Source organism: Ostrea edulis, chromosome 7, assembly GCF_947568905.1.
Source record: "Ostrea edulis chromosome 7, xbOstEdul1.1, whole genome shotgun sequence".
NCBI classification, from domain to species: domain Eukaryota; kingdom Metazoa; phylum Mollusca; class Bivalvia; order Ostreida; family Ostreidae; genus Ostrea; species Ostrea edulis.
In genome coordinates this window covers 33,022,798-33,047,714 of record NC_079170.1, presented here as the reverse complement: position 1 = coordinate 33,047,714, position 24,917 = coordinate 33,022,798, and the positions used below count along the sequence as shown (strand labels likewise).

The 24,917-nt window shown below is 35.6% G+C and overlaps 1 protein-coding gene across 3 annotated transcripts in view; it reads right to left on the bottom strand.

Moving 5' to 3' along the window:
* Positions 1-24,917, bottom strand: part of LOC130048040 (histone lysine demethylase PHF8-like) — a 56,754-nt gene that overhangs the window by 306 nt on the left and 31,531 nt on the right. For all 3 annotated transcript variants that reach the window (XM_056144030.1, XM_056144031.1, XM_056144032.1), the window contains 11 exons: positions 23,625-23,720; positions 22,590-22,784; positions 20,425-20,597; positions 18,470-18,642; positions 17,263-17,473; positions 16,701-16,879; positions 13,602-13,688; positions 11,757-11,866; positions 8,676-8,772; positions 6,526-6,594; positions 1-4,770 (listed from right to left, as the gene is read on the bottom strand). The exon at positions 1-4,770 is cut by the window's left edge and continues 306 nt beyond it. In XM_056144030.1, coding sequence (XP_056000005.1) covers positions 4,688-4,770; positions 6,526-6,594; positions 8,676-8,772; positions 11,757-11,866; positions 13,602-13,688; positions 16,701-16,879; positions 17,263-17,473; positions 18,470-18,642; positions 20,425-20,597; positions 22,590-22,784; positions 23,625-23,720 — 1,473 coding nt within the window. In that variant the 3' untranslated portion in view covers positions 1-4,687. The remainder of the gene's footprint in view (positions 4,771-6,525; positions 6,595-8,675; positions 8,773-11,756; positions 11,867-13,601; positions 13,689-16,700; positions 16,880-17,262; positions 17,474-18,469; positions 18,643-20,424; positions 20,598-22,589; positions 22,785-23,624; positions 23,721-24,917) is intronic.

Below are 24,917 nucleotides of genomic sequence, written 5' to 3'. Positions count from 1 at the left end.
ACCGGAAATTGACAAAGATTAGAAATTGATAAGGATCAGAAATCGACAAAGATTGGAAATGAAAGGAAAATGCACGACTGGAAGATTCATTACGCAGGCTTACAGCATAGATCCTATGATACAGACAGTAATCAACACAGTTTGTATATCTATATAATTAATAACAATTGCGTTACATTTAACGAGATGCTAAATTACAATATGAATGGCTCTAACATACTTTTAACATCAACTCAATAGTGTTCGAGTCGTTAATTTAATCATATCTGACAGTGTGTATTCAATAGTGTTCGAGTCGTTAATTCTTTCTGTTTTGGAGATTCAATACATGTTAATTTGTCTGTGTATTCAATAGGTTTAGAGATATTTAGTTGATTTCAGTTAATTGTACTTAATTAATACTACATAAATTAAGAGACCAGAGGAACTCGCCATTATAAGCACACAGCTTATCAGACATTCTATGAAAATACTAAACAACTTACACAGTTTTACATCATACATTGTGAACATTCTTGATGAATATGTTATAACACCTAGTATAAATTAAACAGAATCATCACCTGCATGTATGTACATTTATAATGTCCTAGCCATTGATATCATTACCAGTTATAACAATAACCATATCCTCATGTGATGTAGTTGTGAACAATGTGGGTATGAATCTTGATAAAAAATAGTGCGTCTATTTTAACATCTGGGGATTATGACAAAAATGAAAGTAGAATGTAAATATAAGAAATAAATTTCCAGAAAATACATGATGGTATGAACTGCAACACTTTAAGCTTGCAAACTTCATAAAGTACTTACAAAGTGATTGATTTTTTTTCGTTTCAATTGTTCCACAGAATGTGTCCTAGATGGTTGTACATTCTTATATCAACACAGGGAAAAATTTAAAAAAAACAACAAAAAACCACTGAATATATTAAACACAAGGCACAATCTTAAAAAAATATTTTGATTTCTTTTAAATAAAAATAATGATTCATTTATAAATATGTACACATGAAAACTGTATAATATACAGGGATCATAATATCACTTTTAACAGTCTATAAATAAAATATGTTACATATTCTATTTCCAATAAAACAAATAAGTTAGCAATATTGAATGAAAAATCTACAAATAAATAACATTCACTGACAATTCAGCAGTTTACTTTGTGCTTCATATATACAACCATCATATTGTGTTTGCATACATTTTTTTTCTTCTTCCCATGCCTCTCTAGTTTTCCAATCGGTAAACACAAAAATCTTACAAACTCATTATTCTGCCTTCCGTATGTGATATGGTCAGTTCACAATGGTGCAAGTTTATTTCTATTAACTTAACTCACAAAAAAACTTCAGTTCCCTTCATTCACAAAATGACACCATTAATATTCAGTTGAAACAAATGCGATTTACCCCCACATTGTCTTCAAACTGCAAGATCAAACAAGTCAACTTACCAAATATTGCTCAAAGTGGATTCAAAATCACCCACTTTAAATTTAATTCGACTCCTGATTTATCATACTAAGTGAGTCAACTAGCTACCTTAGATTTGAGTGGATTGAGTAAACCCAGACTTAACGCATAATGTGTGAACCAAACATTACCCGAGTTAATTTAACTTTTTAGTGTAAACAGGAACTTAAATGACAGATTACACAAAAAATAGAACCTGTCTTGGTGCCAGTTTTTAGAAAAATAATTTCCCTTCCCACACAAAAGACCTTTAACAATTGCTCTGCATCATAGCCCCACATTTTGACATTCTATTTATTTTAGACACCAATTGTCCCCCCTTGAAGTTATTGATTCAGAATTTATGCACTTCTTGAGTTTTTGATAACTTCTATAATTAATGAATAAAACATTACAGTGTTTAGCCTAGTTTCATACTTAATTACATATTCTGTTGTCAAACAAGCACGTTTTCAGTTTACTATGCTTTCAATGCCTTACTTTTTAGGACACATTATTCTTTAGTACATTTCAGCAAATTTCATTTTCTGTTACAAAAAAAAAACCTTTCCCCATAAAATGGGTTACATGCTATAGCAAACTGTAAAAAAAATGGGTTTTGTGGTTGTTGTTAGTGCTGTTGATTTCTGATATAGAATGTGTACATTAACCCTGATATTGCAGTCAAAACAAAAATATACATACAAAAATATTTGCTAGATACATATGATTCATTGTGATTGAGGAGGAAATTTATCGACTGTGAACTTAATTTTACTTCTACAAACACTTGGAGCAGATGTGCTATAGAAAATGTTAGATGTCCGTTTCAATTTGTTGTAACGATGATCTTCCTAATAAAAACCTTCACCATAAATGTGTTCTTTACCATGTTTTATCACATATCTTGTTTACTGTAGTCTGTAAGTCACTCTTATCTAACAACAATCAAAACTATGTAATCAGATCTTTGTGACTGGGCAACAGTTAGTTTTATATGTCAAAATCGCATCAACTAAACATACATCTAACCACAAATAGAGGTCATTGATGAAATCTGTACACCACATGAAATCACTCACAAATTCCATCGACAGTAAAATAAGAACACATGAAAATCAGTGTTAAAATTGGTATAGCACATAAAATCATTCCTATATAATATTGCCAACCACACACATCAGCTAGCAGCAGAACTCAAAAAATGTCTTCCTCATACCCACAATCCGACGAGCGTCACATTTCTGGTCTTCAGAATGACTTTGTGCAACTGAACATGTAGAGCGGGGATTATGACAGAACAATGTGAGATTTACAAGATTGAAGGATCATTGCAACTGTCAGTCTTACCCCAAGGGTTTCTATAATTACCTCCAAGGCTTTATACCCTTACCCCCGGGGTTCTCTATCCTTACCCCCAAAGCTTTCTACCCTTACCCGCGGGCTCTCTATAATTACTCCAAGGCTTTATACCCTTACCCCAGGGGTTCTCTACCCTTACCCGCAAGCTCTCTATAATTACTCCAAAGCTTTCTACTCTTACCCCCAGGGGCTCTCTATCCTCACCCCCAAGGCTTTCTACCCTTACCCCTGGGGCTCTCTACCTTGATGTTGTCAGTACCTTCATGTAGTCCCTATATCTAACATCAAAATTCTACCCCCAACAATACAGGGTACAATTGTCATGGGGAGACAGATATTTGTTAGTTGCTGCTGTAGCAAATAATGGATAACTGTGTAGTACTGGTATCAACTGATTATTCAACATCACTCTTCATTTCAATCTGTACCTAAAATCAGGGTCATTTCATCTTGTAACCTACATCAAGGTCATTTAATCCTGTTACTTAAAGCAAGGTCATTTTAACTTATAATTTAAATCAAGGTAATTTAATCTTGTTATCTAAAACAGGTCATTTTATAATTTAAATCAAGGTCACTTAATCTTGTTATCTAAAACAAGGTCATTTCATCTTGTAACCAGAATCAAAGCTGTTTATTTTGTAATGTCACAGAAACATTGAAATGTAGAAGAAAGCAGCTGTTCAGGATAATGTTTACTACAGTTACTAAGAAGTTAAACCTTAAATCTACAATCTAAATCCCCGATCTCAATATATTAACCCGGATATCAATATATTTAATTGGGCAATGAAAATTTTAAAATTTGTAATAACTTATTTCTAATTCTATAATTCATAATGAATGATGACTTAAACAGCATGGCTTTCTCTGTCAAAATATGGTAGCTAAATGAAAGCTGATGGACTGTGTGTAAAATTAGAGAGTTTCACGGTTTGATGGACAGTGTGTATAATCTGAAATTTTTACGGTTTGATGAACTGTGTGTAGAATTTGAGAGTTTTACGGTTTGATGAACTGTGTGTAGAATTTGAGAGTTTTACGGTTTGATGAACTGTGTGTAGAATTTGAGAGTTTTGCAGTTTGATGGACTGTGTGTAGATTTTGAGAGTTTTGCGGTTTGATGAACTGTGTTTAGATTTTGAGAGTTTTGCGGTTTGATGGACTGTGTTTAGATTTTGAGAGTTTTGCGGTTTGATGGACTGTGTGTAGATTTTGATAGTTTTACGGTTTGATGGACTGTGTGTAGAATTTGAGAGTTTTGCAGTTTGATGGACTGTGAGTAGATTTTGAGAGTTTCGCGGTTTGATGGACTGTGTGTAGATTTTGAGAGTTTTGCGGTTTGATGGACGACCTGAGATCCTATTATTGCAGGGAATATATCTGCACAGCAGAAATAACAATGAGGGCCTGTATCACTTAAAGCCCACGACTATAATTAGAACATGTGATTTCTCTGTCTGTATAACAACGACCGCATATCAAGTAAAACAGTCTTCATTCTGATGACTATTCAATCATTCATATTGTAACACGCAAACATTGTATAATCTTAAAAAAAATATTTCCATTTTTCTTTGCTTACACAAATCCAAAATAAAAGTATTTCTGAACCTTGATTTTTGTCATGAGAATTTTTTTAACAGTGGTACAAACCCTAAATAAGGAGATTGACTCCCTCTATGTACAAACAAAACTTGATATCAACCACAGATTTTTGTTTCTCAATAACCACAAAGAAATTCTTCTCTTTCCATTCTTGGACATGGAGTGTCATAAATAAGGTACATTGGATTATTCAAGCAGTGTAACACTGGTAACATATGAAATAGAGGTTTCAATGCTCTCCACAGACTCAGACATCAAAACATGCCCAGTTTGTTGATTTTCAGAATCTTCCCGAGTCTCTGCTTAGCTGTAGCTAGCCCCTTTTTTGGTTTTTTGGCTGCAAAATAAAAATATAAACAGTTACTACTCAAAGTAAAAGTGTAAAGTACCACATTCATGTCTATAAAGCACCACATCAATGTCTATAAAGCACCACCTCAATGTCTATATAGTACCACCTCAATGTCTATATAGTACCACATCAATGTCTATATAGTACCACCTCAATGTCTATAAAGTACCACCTCAATGTCTATATAGTACCACATTCATGTCTATAAAGTATCATATCAATGTCTATATAGTACCACATCCATGTCTATAAAGTACCACATCCATGTCTATAAAGTATCACATCAATGTCTATAAAGTATCACATCAATGTCTATAAAGCATCATTTCCATGTCTATAATGTACCACATCCATGTCTATAAAGTACCACATCAATGTCTATAAAGTACCACATCAATGTCTATAAAGTATCACATCCATGTCTATAAAGTATCACATCAATGTCTATAAAGTATCACATCCATGTCTATAAAGTACCACATCAATGTCTATAAAGTATCACATCCATGTCTATAAAGTATCACATCCATGTCTATAAAGTACCACATCAATGTCTATAAAGTACCACATCAATGTCTATAAAGTATCACCTTGATGTCTATAAAGTACCACATTAATGTCTATAAAGTATCACCTTAATGTCTATAAAGAACCACATCCATGTCTATAAAGTATCACATCCATGTCTATAAAGTATCACATCCATGTCTATAAAGTACCACATCAATGTCTATAAAGTATCACATCAATGTCTATAAAGCATCATTTCCATGTCTATAATGTACCACATCCATGTCTATAAAGTACCACATCAATGTCTATAAAGTACCACATCAATGTCTATAAAGTATCACCTTGATGTCTATAAAGTACCACATTAATGTCTATAAAGTATCACCTTAATGTCTATAAAGAACCACATCCATGTCTATAAAGTACCACATCAATGTCTATAAAGTATCACATCAATGTCTATAAAGCATCATTTCCATGTCTATAATGTACCACATCCATGTCTATAAAGTACCACATCAATGTCTATAAAGTATCACATCAATGTCTATAAAGCATCATTTCCATGTCTATAATGTACCACATCCATGTCTATAAAGTACCACATCAATGTCTATAAAGTACCACATCAATGTCTATAAAGCATCATTTCCATGTCTATAATGTACCACATCCATGTCTATAAAGTACCACATCAATGTCTATAAAGTACCACATCAATGTCTATAAAGTATCACATCCATGTCTATAAAGTATCACATCCATGTCTATAAAGTACCACATCAATGTCTATAAAGTACCACATCAATGTCTATAAAGCATCATTTCCATGTCTATAATGTACCACATCCATGTCTATAAAGTACCACATCAATGTCTATAAAGTATCACATCCATGTCTATAAAGTATCACATCCATGTCTATAAAGTACCACATCAATGTCTATAAAGTACCACATTAATGTCTATAAAGTATCACCTTAATGTCTATAAAGAACCACATCCATGTCTATGAAGTACCACATCCATGTCTATGAAGTACCACATTAATGTCTATAAAGTATCACCTTAATGTCTATAAAGTACCACATTCATGTCTATGAAGTACCATCTCACTGTCTACAAAGTACCACATTTATGTCTATAAAGTATCACCTCAATGTCTATAAAGTACCATCTCACTGTCTATAAAGTGTCACAACAGAGGATATAAAAATTATTTCCTACCTTTGATAGGGCTTGACATCTCTCCCTGAGGACAAACTGGTTTGACTAGGTTTGGACGGAATGCTGAGCCTGCATAAACAAGGTCACAGGAATTAATGTCAATCAAAAATACGAAAACTGCATGGTCAATTAGAGACCTCTGAGGCAGGCTCCAGCAATCTAAGTTTTATCATCTCAACCTGCAGGCAATACTTCCTGCATTCCAGGGGTTGAAAATAACTTTTTCTACCACAAGCTAAAAGAAAATGAAAACCTAAAAGCTACACTAAAAAGGATGAATGAATGTCTTCTTTCATATTTCATTTAAATAAATGATTTTCCCCAAGTCTGTCAATACTTCCTTCATTCTATGTAACTCACTCTGTCAATACTTCCTTCATTCTATGTAACTCACACTGTCAATACTTCCTTCATTCTATACATTTTTATGTTATTGCCGTCTAACAGGGCTCAGTCAAGTCTGTGAATACAATTATTTTTTGTACTACTGTAGTTTAGCAGGGCTCACCTGGGGCAGATGACTTATACAGTGGAACCCCGTTATTACGATTTTTTGTCACAATAAAATAGCAAAATATCTGGGCAACATAATAAATGTTGCCAATGAAATCCGTTAAAAATATCATTTGGTGACATCTTTTCCTGTTTATATATCATTTGATAATTAACAGAATAATGCTTATTTCTTTAGAACTAGTGATTCCAAAACTAAAAGTTTTTTTTATCTAATGTAATATTGATACCTTTTGTATTACATAAAGTTATGATAGATCTTAGAAGCTCCTGTACTTTTGGACAATCCCAAAGCAGATGAATAATTGTTGCGTCACTATTTTTGCATAAACAACAGAATTTGGTGTCTACTTTCCCTATTTTAAATAAGTCTTAGAATGAATAAAGAACAAAGCCTATCAACCCAGGAACTGCTGATTGATCTTAAAACACATATAACTACACTTACGTATACTGCAACTCAACATTGTAAATATGATGAATTTATAAATCAGTGGAATACATGGTTTTTTCTCTTGGACAAACTCTTGATTGCAAATACACCTATCATTATCTATATTTTAGTTTATATTTTGATCTTGCTCTTTTATATCAACACAACCTATGATAAAAGATATTGAACATACATCACAAAATATAGAACATACATCACAAGATATAGAATATACATCACAAGATATAGAATATACATCACAAGATATAGAACATTACATCACAAGATATCGAATATACATCACAAGATATAAAACATACATCACACGATATTGAACATACATCACAAAATATTGAACATACTGTACATCACAAGATATAGAATATAAATCACAAGATATAGAATATACATCACAAGATTATTGAACATACATCACAAGATATAGAACATACATCACAAGATATTGAACATACATCACAAGATATAGAATATAAATCACAAGATATAGAATATACATCACAAGATTATCGAACATGCATCACAAAATATTGAACATACATCACAAGATATAGAACATACTTCACAAGATATTGAACATACGTCACAAGATATTGAACATACATCACAAGATATAGAATATAAATCACAAGATATAGAATATACATCACAAGATTATCGAACATGCATCACAAAATATTGAACATACATCACAAGATATAGAACATACTTCACAAGATATTGAACATACGTCACAAGATATTGAACATACATCACAAGATATAGAATATAAATCACAAGATATAGAATATACATCACAAGATTATCGAACATGCATCACAAAATATCGAACATACATCACAAGATATTGAACATACTTCACAAGATATTGAACATACATCATAAGATTATCGAATGTAGCAACGTTTTACACGCCATAGCAGTCAGGGTGTGAATGGCTGATTATCTTGAGAATCACTATTGAATAATTACGGGTTTATTACGTTTTTGTCGAAATTTATACAACATAATATCAAGTGCCAGCATCGTGGGACAACATCATAACTAGGTCTATCTTATATACATGTAGGTTTGTTAAGAAATGGTTTTGTGCTTTGAAATTCCAATGTAATATGCGGACTAACTTAATAATGGGGGAATGCAATAACGGGGTTCCAATACATTACTGAAGTTAAACAGGACTCACCTGGGGCAGATGAGGACAAGGCTGTTCCTGGAGTGTTGCTGGCGTCAGACTCGGAGAAACTTTCAGATTTTAATCGTTTTCGTGGCTTCTTTGGCTTCTGTAAATCAATCAACACATTTTACAATCTGCTCACAAAGCAATCAAGATAATACCTGATTGAGGGGACATCACATTCTGAAAAATTCATGCACGGAGGGGCAACAACTCCAGAAAATCTTCGTAATGGTGCAAATGCAGGATAATTCACCTCTGCAACATTTTCAATCATTCTAAACTTTTGCTTGTTTTATTTACAGTTACAGAAACAAAAATGATATGGTAAATAATGTTTCTTAATCTACATGTATACATAGATTTTAAAACCTTAACTAGCGATTTGTAAGACTTTATTCTACGGTTTTCAACAATTTTGATATATTTCAATTTCTTGATTCCCATTGTGCATGGTGTTTGATGTACTGACGATGAAATTCTGGTTGACAAGTTATTTGCATATACCCATATAAGGTAGTGTTTACATCAATGCAGGGTTTGACACTAAGGCACGTCCGACCGACCGAGACTACTAATGATAGGTCCAGTCGGGTAAAATGTTTATTTACTAGTCCGACTGGTCGTGTTAAAAATATAAACAAATTTAAGAAACTTTACTTTAAATCATAAGATATTTTATTCATAAAAAAATAACTGTAAAGAGTTTGCGAGCAATTTTGAACCGCATGATGACATAATCTCTATCTTTAGTTCTAATAAGTCCGGTCGTAAGTGATGTTCTACGACATCTACACATTGTTAATGTGTGTAAAGTTATGTTTTGGTTAAATAGAATTATTGAATTCATTTTCATTAAAAAAACACCAAAACAGTTCATTTGAATTGAATATAAGAAAGTGTTTATTAAACATATGTGCGGGAATGTCTATATAATCAAATATGAAATCTCGTCCTCAATGAAAGCAAAAGATGTCTCAAGGAAAAAAAAGGAAAACGTTGGGAAGAAACAAAGCAGGGCTTATGAAATAGAAATTAAAAAAAAAAATATTGAGGTCAATTTATTCTAAATGGATTAAAGAATTTCCGTGCCGGTAAAAATTTAAAGAAACTGAAAATAGGGTTGAAAGTAAAAGCATCAAATTGAATGACAAGATTAAAGATTTTTTTGAGACAATTAAATGCATTTTAGTTCAAACTTAACGTTTTTCATTTAAATTAAGTACATGTATTTAGATATGGAGAATCTTATAAGATTTTTTTCTGGAACGTTGTTCAGGGCTAGTGGATGTAAGGTCAGGTATAGCAAAAATCATTTTAAGTAACCCAATTGGTCTAGTGCCCAAAAAAGTTAATGTCAAACCCTGCAATGTATGCAGTCTTCACAAAATTCAGTGGTCCGAAGACCTGAGGCCATTGAATTTTACGGTTGGGTCAGTGAAAATTAAAAATCAGGAAGTCTGATGGGCTTGTAGACTTTTTGTAAGTCACATTAAATATAATGTTGGGATTTAGATATTCTAAAATTCTTATTTGCTTAAATTTACTATCAAAATAAAAATAAATCAAAAAATAGCACATAAAGTAAGTGTTTGGACATTGTGGTTTGTTTATTTCGTAAAGAACGATAACTATACTTGTAATTGTCATGATAACTTGTACGTGAATATCAAACAAACAACTTGTTGAAACAACAAAAATGGCCGCCTTCTGTTTCTCACCACACACCGGTAATTGCTGCTTTATTGCATTGTCCAATTAAAATGAACTTCGTCAATTGCAGTTATCTCTGATTTAATGCAATTTCTATAGTTTATACAATTAATCAATCATTTACATTTGATGTTAGTAGAGAAGGCTACTTTGATGTTGGTAGAGAAGGCTACTTCCTAAAGTGCACTCGGGCTGTTTTCATATTTGTGAAAAATGCGTGAATTTGAAGTCTTGTTTGCGGGCGAAGAGAGAAAATACCGTGTACGGTGTTGTTTTTCTGGAATCGACAGAAAGGATGTCTTAGGGTGGATATGAATACGATTAATAACCATAGTTTCAGTCAATTAATTGTACAATTTTACAATGCATTCCATCATGAATGTGATAAACATATGAAAATTTAGGGGGCCATTAAATTTCACTGTGGGCCAGTAAATTCAGACAGTTCACTGGTCCGACTATCCAAAAAGTTTTAAATGTATTCGTGAAGACTATGTATGAGAATGGAAGAGAAGAACTTTTGCTTGCTTAGGGATGTTTAAATTTGATATTAAGTTAAAAAACGAACAGCTGTGTGTAACTTTTTTTTCTGCCACCATGATTTTTCTTTCTTTACCGGAATGGCTCGAGTCCATGTTGAACAACTATGTTTTCGCTCCGATTGTCAACAACATTTTAATTTTTCAGTATGCTGTCCAAATATGGCTAAACTCCATCTTTTCCACTAACGAGATATCTCACGATAATAAGCATGGCGTAGCAGACAAAGAATTCTCCATGTTTTACATAATATTTCCCATAAAAGTTTTGCTGTAAACTGATAGCTTTTAAGAGGGGAAGATCTGTAGCTCACACTGGTATGTCCCAGTTTCTTTCCTCAGAAAGCTACAGTTCTGCAGTTAATCACAGCACAATTCTTCTACGATATCAAAATCTGAATACTGTATAGCGGGGTTTTTTATCCGGTAGGGTTATAATTCTGGCTTATTTTAGTAGTTTGGCATCATGCTGCCAAATTTTCAAAAGCTAAATTTGCACCCAAATTTGTCTGCTATCATGATACACAATATAACTCTATACAACAGTGTTTGGTATCAAGCATCTTTGGGACATGAGTAACATAAATTGTAAATTTCAGGACTCTTGCACCCCTAGGGCCGGGCAAAAACTGCCAAAAATATATTAATTTTCAAAAATTTCCACAACTGCACAAGTGTAAAAAAGATAAATGCATAGTGATGTAGAACAGGAAGGCCTCTACAAAATTGCAAATTTCATGATCCCCCAAGGTAGAGGTTCTGAATCCGGGGAGGGACAAACATTGGTATGTAATACTTAGGTGTAAAACATTGACAAACAACAACTGGTGGTACTTACAGATGGCACAGGTTTGGCTGCGGCAGCCGCTAGGACCTGTTCTATTGCTTCCTTCTTGACACCCTCTCTGTGAGGCCTCTCACCTTTCACACCTGACACATGGACTCGGGCTGTCAACACATAAAATTCTTTATGTACTACATAGCTCGAGAAAAGTAGGGCTTTGGGCTGTCAGCACATAAAATTCGTTATGTACTAAATAGCTCAAGAAAAGTAGGGTTTTAGTTTGCGTGTAAAAAGGGTATGCGCCAATTTCTATAAAATTCTACACATACTAGATAGTATGAGAGATGAAGAGCTTTAGGCTGCATGAAAAAATGGTATGTTTTGACACGTAAAATTCTACATGAACTACATAGGTCGAGAAACTGTGCTTTAGGTTGCGTGAAAAAAAAGGGTACGTGCAAACTCCTATGAAATTCAACCAAGGAGAAATCATTCTCAATACTTCTGTATTTGTAGTTTCATACATGTAACTAACCATTGTGAAAGAAATTTTCAAAACAGAAAACAGAGTGCAGACCTAATTATATGCTCTTTCTCTCATCATACAATGCGTCAAATGATCATATCAATGAAATATGTGAAATTGGTGTAGGATCATGCCTGCACTCATTATTTCTAACTCACTGCAGACCATTTGAACCCTAATGTTTTAGATATAAAAGGCAAATCTTTTTTTCTTATCAATTAGATTTAATACAGAATCTCCAAATTTAAAAATGGGCCAATCGGTTGAAATATCAAAAAAAAAAAACATAAATAAAGATTGAAAAATAAAATGTCTGTATATAGGAGAGAGGAGAAAATCTATGGCTGGACCGGGAATCAAACCCCAGACCCCTGCATTAATAGTCAGGTGCTCTAACCACTGAGCTACCCAGGCCGATATCCATGGTCTGTATAGCCCTAATTACTACACTCCTTCCTCTTTAATTTGTCTTCACCCTCGGGGGATCCGGGTTAGAATAGGTCCTCAGTGCCCCCTTGCTTGTCGTAAGAGGCGATTAATAGGGGTGATCCTTCGGATGAGACTGCAAAAACCGAGGTCCCGTGTCACAGCAGGTGTAGCATGATAAAGATCCCTCCCTGCTCAATGGCCATAAGCGCCGAGCATAGGCCTAAATTTTGCAGCCCTTCACCAGCAGTGGTGATGTCTCCATATGAGTGAAATATTCTCCAGTGGGACGTAAAACAATATTCAATCAATCGCCCTCAAAGACACACACAACCCAGGTTCTTTTTGCCCCTCGCAGGACAATCTGCAGTGCAGGGGTGATCATTGGCACCAAATGTAGTATTTAGGAGAGAGGAGAAAATCTATGGCTGGACCGAGAATCGAATCTGGCACCCCTGCATTACTAGTCAGGTGCTCTGACCACTGAGCTACCCAGGCCGATATCCATGGTCTGTATAGCCCTAACTACTACAGAATGTTTTTATATGTTTCAGATATAATTAAGCCTGCCTGCTTTAGTGTTTACCATGTGTTTATGCAAAGTGCATTTTGAAAAAGAAATTGCAATCCAAACCCAATCTATGTTAAAATCAAAACCAAAATTAGTGCGATATTAAATCAGCATCAGAGTATAATCAATTTTGTAGCTATATTTATTACCCGTATTTTTAATAGAGGTTGTGATCATTTCAATAAATTTTTACTATATCTTATTTCATTGCTATCAGTAAAAGAAAAAAAAATTGGAAATTTACATATTTTTAAACCTAAGAAAGCAAGGGTCTGCGGAACTGTAATCCAAATTTAGTTACAAAAAAATGTTCACCAAATTGGATTGTCATAGTGATATCTACCATTGATTGGATAGTGTCAAAATGACCCCTGACCTTTAGGGTTCCAGTTGTCATCTCTGGAGCCTTTGTTGTTCCGGATCTGTTCCATTTCTTCATCAGACAAATCCAGACCAGGGTATACTGTAGAGAGAAGTATTTCATCAAGATTTCAGCAAACTCTCCCCATTTTTGTGAGAGATATGCCCTCAGAAGAAAGAAATGGCACAGAAGACAGACATATATAGTGATCCCACAGGGTCCTCCATACTCCCATGTCAACACTACAATAACCCAGGGTCTTCCATACTCCATGTTAACACTACAATAACCCAGGGTCTTCCATACTCCATGTCAACACTACAATATCCCCAGGGTCCTCCATACTCCATGTCAACACTGAAATAACCCAGGATCCCCCATACTCCATGTCAACACTAAAATAACCCAGGGTCCTCCATACTCCATGTCAACACTACAACATCTCCAAGGTCCTCCATACTCCATGTCAACACTACAATAACCCAGGGTCCTCCATATTCCATGTCAACACTACAATACACACAGGGTCCTCCATACTCCATGTCAACACTACAATACACACAAGGTCTCCCATACTCCATGTCAACACTACAATAACCCAGGTCCTCCATGTCAACACTAAAATACCCCCAGGGTCCTCCATACTCCATGTCAATACTACAATAACCCAGGGTCCTCCATGTCAACACTAAAATACCCCCAGGGTCCTCCATACTCCATGTCAACACTACAATACACACAGGGTCCTCCATACTCCATGTCAATACTACAATAACCCAGGGTCCTCCATACTCCATGTCAACACTACAATATCCAGAGGGCCATCCATACTCCATGCCAACACTACAATAACCCAGGGTCCTCCACAATCCATGTCAACACTACAATATCCAGAGGGCCCTCCATACTCCATGTCAACACTACAATATCCCCAAGGTCCTCCATACTCCATGTCAACACTACAATACCCCCAGGGTCCTCCATACGCCATGTCAACACTACAATATCCCCAGGGTCCTCCATACTCCATGTCAACACTACAATACCCCCAGGGTCCTCCATACTCCCATGTCAACACTAAAATAACCCAGGGTCCTCCATACTCTATGTCAACACTACAATAACCCAGGGTCTTCCATACTCCATGTCAACACTAAAATACCCCAAGGTCCTCCATATTCCATGTCAATATTGCAATAACCCAGGGTCCTCCATACTCCATGTCAACACTACAACATCCCCAAGGTCCTCCATACTCCATGTCAACACTACAATATCCCCAGGGTCCTCCATACTCCATGTCAACACTACAATACCCCCAGGGTCCTCCATACTCCCATGTCAACACTAAAATAACCCAGGGTCCTCCATACTCCATGTCAACACTACAATACCCCCAAGGTCCTCCATACTCTATGTCAACACTACAATACCCATGGGACACAATGCTCACCTAAGGTATTTCATTCACACACAGATTTATAAAGGTTTCTTAGTTTTAGACAACGAAAATGTAAATCTTTAAATCCCTACAATGGACAGGGGACTGACTTGCATGTCCATGTTGGACTTAATAAAGGGCTCCAACATTACATGCAGAAAATTGAAGCAACACTACATACGATGACATTTCTATATCAATTAGTCTTACTGTATGATATTAATTAGTCTACTTGGATTGTATTGATAGTCTAACTGTATCATATCAGTTTTTCTCACTGTAACATATCACATTTCACTTACTGAATGCCCCGTCCCTATAATACAGATAACAGACTAACTGCATCCCTGCCTCTATATACAAATAAGAGCCTTACTGCATGCCCCACCTCTAGACTTACTGAATGCCCAACCTCTATAATACAGATAACAGACTTACTGAAAGCCCTGCCTCTATAATACAGAATTACTGAATGCCCCACCTCTATAATACAGAATTACTGAATGCCCAACCTCTATAATACAGATAACAGACTTACTGAAAGCCCTGCCTCTATAATACAGAATTACTGAATGCCCCACCTCTTAATACAGAATTACTGAATGCCCCACCTCTATAATACAGATAACAGACTTACTGAAAGCCCTGCCTCTATAATACAGAATTACTGAATGCCCCACCTCTATAATACAGATAACAAACTTACTGAATGCCCGCCTCTATAATACAGAATTACTGAATGCCCCACCTCTATAATACAGAATTACTAAATGCCCCACCTCTATAATACAGAATTACTGAATGCCCTGCCTCTATAATATACATGTAGATAACAGACTTACTGAAAGCTCTGTCTCTATAATACAGAATTACTGAATGCCCCACCTCTATAATACAGATAACAGACTTACTGAAAGCCCTGCCTCTATAATACAAAATTACTGAATGCCCCACCTCTATAATACAGAATTACTGAATGCCCTGCCTCTATAATATACATGTAGATAACAGACTTACTGAAAGCCCTGTCTCTATAATACAGAATTACTGAATGCCCCACCTCTATAATACAGATAACAGACTTACTGAAAGCCCTGCCTCTATAATAAAGAATTACTGAATGCCCCACCTCTATAATACAGAATTACTGAATGTCCCACCTCTATAATACAGATAACAGGCTTATTGAAAGCCCCACCTCTATAATACAGATAACAGACTTACTGAAAGCCCTGCCTCTATAATACAGATTACAGACTTACTGAAAGCCCTGCCTCTATACTACAGACCTAAAGAATGCCGCAATTCCACATTACAGATTAGAGACTTACTGCATACCCCACCTCTAGACTTAATGAATGACCCGCCTCTTTAACACAGATTAGAGACTTACTGAATGCCCCACCTCTAGACTTAATGAATGCCCCGCCTCTTTAACAGGAGACTTACTGAATGCCCCGCCTCCATAGCACATATAGGAGCCTCTAGACCTAATGAATGCCCCGCCTCTATAACAGAGAGGAGACTTACTGAATGCCCCGCCTCTATAACACGGATAGGAGACTTACTGAATGCCCCGCCTCTATAACACGGATAGGAGACTTACTGAATGCCCTGCCTCTCTAACACGGATAGGAGACTTACCAAATGACCCATCTCTGTAACAGACTTACTGAATTCCTCATCTTTATAGCACTGCTCTAGTTTGGCTTCTTCCTCCATTATCATCTGATTTCTATGCTGGAGTCTGTGAGCTGACCTCTTATTACGAAATAACTGGTGTCCCTCCCCCATCCGACTCATCGTCAACATGCCCTGAATGGCATCCCGCATGCTTGGAGAGGATGTCCGCCTAAATTTTATAGAATTTACTAACAGTGATAAAATGTATATTATCAGTGTTAAAGTTTGGGGGGAAATTCACACTCACATTTAGAAAGGTATTGCTAGGAAATTTTGACTAAATAAATCAACTCTACATACAAAATTCTAACTAATTAATTAAACTTTACAGTTCTTTTCTTAACAAGCAGTTGTTGAGACTTCTCAACAATCAATTGCTAAGACATTTCTGAACAAAGATGCTGTGTTCATTGTAATATGTTGAGTTTTCTTAACAAACAGTTGTTAAAACTAGCTTCTTAACAACCAGACAAGGGTTTTTATCAAATAGAATTGAGAAGTTAAATTGGAATGTGTTACACATGACATCCTGAAATCCTTATCAGTACTAACTCATTGTCCACAATGAAGTCGGTTTCTGTTCCGTATCCACTTGCTTCTAAAATGTCTGAAATGCTGCAGTTGAGCCCTCCCTGAATTGTGGGAAGGTTTGCGCGTGGAATCCCTGATGACTCGTCTACTTCGCTTTGGCTGGTGGTGGTCTCCGACTCCTGTGAGCTCTCTTGAGCTGCGATGTTGTCTGGAGGTAGTGTCTTGCCAGCAACTGTAGAATACAACATATTCCAGACTGTAAACAATGTCCTCCAACCACTCAGTAGACAACAAGATTGTCACATAATGAAAAACATGTATACAGCATTGTTCATAAAGGAAAACTGAGTTTCAGCGAGTATGGTAGAAGATTTACAGAACAAATTGAGTTTGAGCAATCAAAGGTTCAGACTTACAGGACAATTTGAGTTTCAATGAGCCTAGATAAAGACTTGCAGGACAATTTGAGTCTGATCAAGTCTGGTTTGAGACTTTCAGGAGAGTTTGAGTGAGTCTGGTTTGAGACTTTCAGGAGAGTTTGAGTGAGCCTGGTTTGAGATTTACAAGAGAGTTTGAGTGAGTCTGGTTTGAGACTTTCAATAGAGTTTGAGTGAGCCTGGTTTGAGACTTACAGGAGAGTTTGAGTGAGCCTGGTTTGAGACTTACAAGAGAGTTTGAGTGAGCATGGTTTGAGATTAACAAGAGAGTTTTGAGTAAGCCTGATTTGAGACTTTCAAGAGACTTTGAGTAAGCCTGGTTTGAGATTTACAGGAGAGTTTGAGCGAGTCTGGTTTGAGACTTACAGGAGAGTTTGAGTGAGCCTGGTCTAAGACTTACAAGAGAGTTTGAGTGAGCCTGGTTTGAGACTTTCAAGAGAGTTTGAGACTTACAGGAAAGTTTGAGCGAGTCTGGTTTAAGATTTACAGGAAAGTTTGAGTGAGCCTGGTTTGAGACTTACAGGAGAGTTTGAGTGAGCCTGGTTTGAGACTTACAAGAGAGTTTGAGTGAGCATGGTTTGAGACTTACAGGAGAGTTTGAGCGAGTCTGGTTTAAGATTTACAGGAAAGTTTAAGTGAGCCTGCTTTGAGACTTACAAGAGAGTTTCAGTGAGCCTGGTCTAAGACTTACAGGAGAGTTTGAGTGAGCCTGGTTTGAGACTTTCAAGAGTTTGAGTGAGCCTGGTTTGAGACTTACAAGAGAGTTTGAGTGAGTCTGGTTTAAGACTTACAAGATAGTTTGAGCTTGAGTGAGCCGGGTTTCATGGTGGATGCTGAGGATGGGGACCCCATTGGACGTTTGTTTCGCCTCGGATTCTCATCCACCACTAGATTATCTGTGTCGCTGTCATTTTCCTCATTTCCACCACTGTGACTGGAGTGTTCTAATTTTTCACGTTTCTCACTGTAACATACATAACATGATGCACTGTTTCATTAGTTCATGGTTTATTCTTTCCCAGTAACAAATTACACCAATTCTAGTTCTTTACGACAATGTGGCCAATCATGTTGTCATCTCCTTTCTATCAAATGTCAGATATCAATTATCAGTCTTTCTACTGAATAGAATATGGAATAAGGAGAAATTACACACATTGATTTGTTACATCATCACCCAAAAAATGAGCTCTGAGAAAACTATCAGTGTATCCTCTTAGAGACAGGAACAGCTCAGACAAACGTGGAACATTGTCCGGTGTATATACAGTGTGTAGGTACAATATATACCATCTTACTGTTCTTCATGTTCAACTCAACACACATGTACGCAAATCAGTATCAAGTGACTATTATTATTATTATGTTTATTATTATGTTTATTCAGACAAAGCATCAGATAAATTACAAATCATAATCAAATGATTTTGTTTTTATCGGATATACATCTAAGTACTTAAACTTAATGTCACTTCTGGCATTTTCTATTTGAGGTATTAATAACTTTAGAAGTATTCATTGATTTTGCCCTTTGACACATTTTCAATTTGAAGCTTTTGCCCCTAGACAAATATGATACACTTGTAATTTTGTCTTTTGAAAATTTATCAACTACTTGATAATTTTGCCCCTTGACACTTATTCACTACTGCCCTACCTGATAATTTTGCCCTTTGACACTTATTCACTACTGCCCTACCTGATAATTTTGCTCTTTGACACTAACCGTATATACTCGCCTATAAGTCGGATTTTTTGGTCCAAAACTCTATGTCCGACTTATAGGCGCGTCCAAAGAAGATTGATATTTTTCTGGGCAGCGTAATGTAGTGTTTTTTAAACAACTCCGACGATTATCATGGACTACCACACAAATGATTATTGTTCACAAATATCTAGACATACTGTATTGTTTATGTATTTTAAAATTATGTATAAAGTACAAGTATTTACATATTTTTATCTAGTTAAAAATTATTTACATACCGGTAACTAATACTTTCAATTCAACTAATCTATCGTTTATCTGTAAAATTGAATTACGAACCCGATTTATTATTGAAATATTCATATGTATACCGGCTGAAATATATTTCATAAAAGATTGAATATTGTTAACAGATATTTTTGACTCTTAAAAACTCTATTGTTGATACGATGAATTATACCGGAATCCCACAATAACAGTTTTCGCGAGGCGTGTGCCACTAAACACGGTGTCGGGTACTGGTAATTAGGAGACCATATTAATTGCTTAGGTAGACAAGGGATCATTGTCCATAATAGATCAAGGGGTGCGTTTAAACCCCAAACAGATATGGCTTGGATATTGAGCACCTCATAATTATTAATTCTCAAAATATTTTTGAAACATAGGTAAAAACACTAGTGCATTGACTTAAAATTGTCAACCGATTTTGACAAAAATTTGTACCGACTTATAAGCGAGTCAATGGCAAATTCCTACAAAATAACCTTGAATAATACAACCGACTTATAGGCGGACCGACTTATAGGCGAGTATATACAGTATTAACTATGGCCCTACCTCATAATTTTGCCCTTTGACACTTGTTAAATATGACCCTACCTGATAATTTTGCCCTTTGACACTTATTAAATATGGCCCTACCTGATAATTTTGCCCTTTGACACTTATTAACTATGACCCTACCTGATAATTCTGCCCTTTGACACTTATTAACTATGGCCCTACCTGATAATTTTGCCCTTTGAATGGCCCTACCTGATAATTTTGCCTTTTGACACCTTCAGTTTGAGCCCTGTTCCTGGATCATCTGTTTCCTGTTTAATGTCTGGATCCACCTTCACAAATCTCTCCCGTTTTATTGAGGAGTCAAGGTAAGCCCCCGCCTTAGGAATCCTCACCTTTAGGGAAGCCGAATTTGTGTCATCGTCCTTAAAAGTATACAGACATATTAAACGTGATTATCAGATTATTCGACTCGCAACAAGCTGTCAGGGTTGTTATTCATGTTAACCGACTTGTATAGTTCTTCATTATATACACTTCCCGTGAGGATCCAGGTTAGAATAGGTCCTCAGTACCCCTTGCTTGTTGTAAGAGGCAACTAAATGGGGAAGTCCTTAGGATGAGACTGCAAAAACCGAGGCCCCGTGTCACAGCAGGTGTGGCATGATAGAGATCCCTCCCTGATAAAAGGCCATAAGCGCCAAGCATAGGCCTAAATTTTGCAGCGGTGTGAGCCCTTCACCAGCAATGGTGACGTTTCCATATGAGTGAAAAATTCTCGAGAGGGATGTCAAAACAATATACAACTAACCAACTACTATATACCCATCAACAATCCATGTTTTGATACTGTTGACTTCAAAGAGTGTGGTCCGACTTTTCGGATCAAACCGTGTTCCTACTTTTTGGATCAAAGAGTGTGATCCGACTTTTCGGATCAAAGAGTGTAAGCATTCAAAAGTGATGACCAAAGTTAGTTTTTAAAAGGAGATCAAATTCCAAGAGGTCATGAGGTCACAAATTTTGGTACAAAAAGGTCTTGTCACAAGGAATACACAATGTGTAAAATATAAAAGCACCACTAAGCATTCAGAAGCTATGACCAAGGTTAAAGTTTTTCAAAAGTAAGTCAAACTCCAAGGTGAAAGTCAGGAGATCAAAATTTAATACAAAAAGAAAGGTCTCGTCACCAGAAATATGAAAACTGTTCAAAAGTTGTGACTAAGGTTAAAGTTTGTGTGGACAAAGAGACAAACAGATCAAAAAGGGAACTACATGTACATGTTTTTGCCTCTGAATCTCTGATTATGGGGGCATAAAAATAATTTCATTGTATGTTTGTCTTTTTAATTATCTTACAAAGTTAACATGTATTTAAAAATACACAAGGGGGAATATAATAAATTCATCATTGCATCTTTCTGATGATCCGAGCCCACCAATTCGACGTCTCTTCGGATCAAATTACTGTACATAGTAATAATATATATGCATATCTAATAAAGGATTTCATTTGAATCACCCAAAGAAAATGTGTTCCTGTACAAATGTACATTCAAGTGTCCCTGTACAAATGTACATTCAAGTGTTCTTGTACAAATGTACATTCAAGTGTCCTTGTACAAATATCCAAGCGTCCTTGTACAAATGTACATTCAAGTGTCCCTGTACAAATATTTAAGTGTCCTTGTACAAATGTGGACAGGTCTTTTTTTGTGACTTACCATCACTGAATGATTGTTTTTGTTATGAGTCAGTGAGTATGTCTGTTTTTGTTGTGAGTCAGTGAGTATGTCTGTTTTTGTTGGGAGTCAGTGAGTATGTCTGTTTTTGTTGTGAGTCAGTGAGTATGAGTGTTTTTGTTGTGAGTCAGTGAGTACGAGTGTTTTTGTTGTGAGTCAGTGAGTACGAGTGTTTTTGTTGTGAGTCAGTGAGTATGAGTGTTTTTGTTGTGAGTCAGTGAGTATGACTGTTTTTGTTATGAGTCAGTGAGAATGTCTGTTTTTGTTGTGAGTCAGTGAGTATGAGTGTTTTTGTTGAGTCAGTGAGTACAAGTGTTTTTATTGTGAGTCAGTGAGTGCGAGTGGTTTTTTTGAGTCAGTGAGTATGAGTTTTGTTGTGAGTCAGTGAGTATGACTGATTTTGTTGTGAGTCGGCGAGTATGAGTGTTTTTGTTGTGAGTCAGTGAGTACGACTGTTTTTGTTGTGAGTCAGTGAGTACGAGTGTTTTTGTTGTGAGTCAGTGAGTATGAGTGTTTTTGTTGTGAGTCAGTGAGTATGAGTGTTTTTGTTGTGAGTCAATGAGTACGAGTGTTTTTGTTGTGAGTCAGTGAGTATGAGTGTTTTTGTTGTGAGTCAGTGAGTACGAGTGTTTTTGTTGTGAGTCAGTGAGTACGAGTGTTTTCATTGTGACTTACCGTCAGTGAGTATGACTGTTTTCGTTCCTCATCCATGGCTAGTAATGCTTCCGTGGTGTGCTGGTGTAGAAGATCAATGTTTTTCATCTGTTTCTTCGTCGGCAGGTTTTTCTTCTTTTTTTTTTTCTCCCCTCGTACTTTCTCCACCTGTAACTTGTCACCTTTGGTTCTCAGCTTTACAGGACTGACTTTGGGCTGAAGAAGATTGTGAAGAATGACCTAAATCCTGTGATATAATTCCTTCATTATCATGTAGACATTTGGATTTACAGACCCGTTAACAAACACCTGGGTTTAAAGGCCCATTAAAGTTATAATAGCTCTCAATCTGAAAATTTTATTTTGTTATAAAAATGTGCTATTACAATACTTTTGTATCTAACATTAACCACAGTTATTGATGAAATCAAAATTAAATTTTGGTTATATAAAATATATACCATTATATAGAAATTTATTTTGTATGGCAAGACAATAATGTAATTTTACATCATTCAGATTTTATACAGGAAGACAATAATGTAATTTTACATCATTCAGATTTTATACGGGAGGACAATAATGTAATTTTACATCATTCAGATTTTATACGGGAGGACAATAATGTAATTTTACATCATTCAGATTTTATACGGGAAGACAATTATTATAATGTAATTTTACATCATTCAGATTTTATACAGGAAGACTATAATGTAATTTTACATCATTCTGAGCCTCTAGGATAGGTTGTAATTTACAGTTCAGTGACAAACTGTTAACAGACAAAATTCTTTTGAAAACGTATAAAAAGAAATCTCAAGTTATTCCAAGATCTTAATTGTCAGCAGTAATTGTAGCTTCTATCAAATCTATCCTCATTTACTTCATCATCATAGATGACTCTGAAATAGCAGCTCATGACATGCCTGTATTTTTACGAACATGGGCCTGCATCAAGTACAAATCTATCTCTTAATTTCTCTCCTCAAGACATCAATAAGCGAGTTGTGAAAGAATTGAATGTATCAGACACTATACAAGCCTAGCACATACAGAACTGTCAAAGGCACGGATCTCCTTCTGCAGATCTTTAAGAAGGCGGCCATAATTTAGATGCTCAGGTACGTCGTGTTTGGCATCTTTAAGAAACTGCAAAAAAAAACACACCATAAACACAGGTTCTAATCCAGTTAATGGTATAAACAAATCAGGGATACTAAATACAGTCTATTCAAAGTGGAATATATAAACACACAACAAGCAAGAAAACACTTTTTTCCAATACATCAATATTGACATTTATTTGAAATTAGAAAATGTATTTAGATATAGATAGAGAGCTGATCCTGGTCCCCAATGCAGATTACACTCTAAGGGTTCACTACTAAAGCGATCAATGTTAAAAGCTCTAAGACAGTCAATTCATAAATCATTGTGTACACTGTTAGCTGAGGGAAAGGTCAAACCAAGTTCAACAGGTCTGTGATTGTTCATAGAATTTTAAACACACCATTTCCACAGTTGGTTACATGTAAAATGCGTAATGTCAGTGTGTATACTGTGTTTGTGAGTGAGCAAACTGTGTATTGACTGTGAAATGTGTATTGTCTGTGAAATGTGTATTGCCTGTTAAATGTGTATTGTCAATAGAGTGTGTATTGTCTGTGAAATGTGTATTGTCTGTGAAATTTGTATTATCTGTGAAATGTGTATTGCCTGTGAAATGTGTATTGCCTGTGAAATGTGTATTGCCTGTGAAATGTGTATTGTCAATAGAATGTGTATTGCCTGTGAAATGTGTATTGTCTATGAAATGTGTATTGTCAATAGAGTGTGTATTGTCTGTGAAATATGTATTGCCTGTGAAATGTGTATTATCATTAGAATGTGTATTGCCTGTGAAATGTGTATTGTCTGCGAAATGTGTATTGCCTGTGAAATGTGTATTGTCAATAGAATGTGTATTGCCTGTGAAATGTGTATTGTCTGTTAAATGTGTATTGTCTGTGAAATATGTATTGCCTGTGAAATGTGTATTGCCAATAGAATGTGTATTGCCTGTGAAATGTGTATTGTCATTAGAATGTGTATTGTCAATAGAATGTGTATTGTCTGTGAAATGTGTATTGTCTGTTAAATGTGTATTGCCTGTGAAATATGTATTATCTGTGAAATGTGTATTGCCATTAGAATGTGTATTGCCTGTGAAATGTATATATTGTCAATAGAATGTGTATTGTCAGCAGAGTATATATCAATTCACAAATAAACATGTACATCTAGTTTTTACTTGTCATTTTAAATGTACATTATAAAGTCAATGCATAAAAAAGAATTGTGTAATTA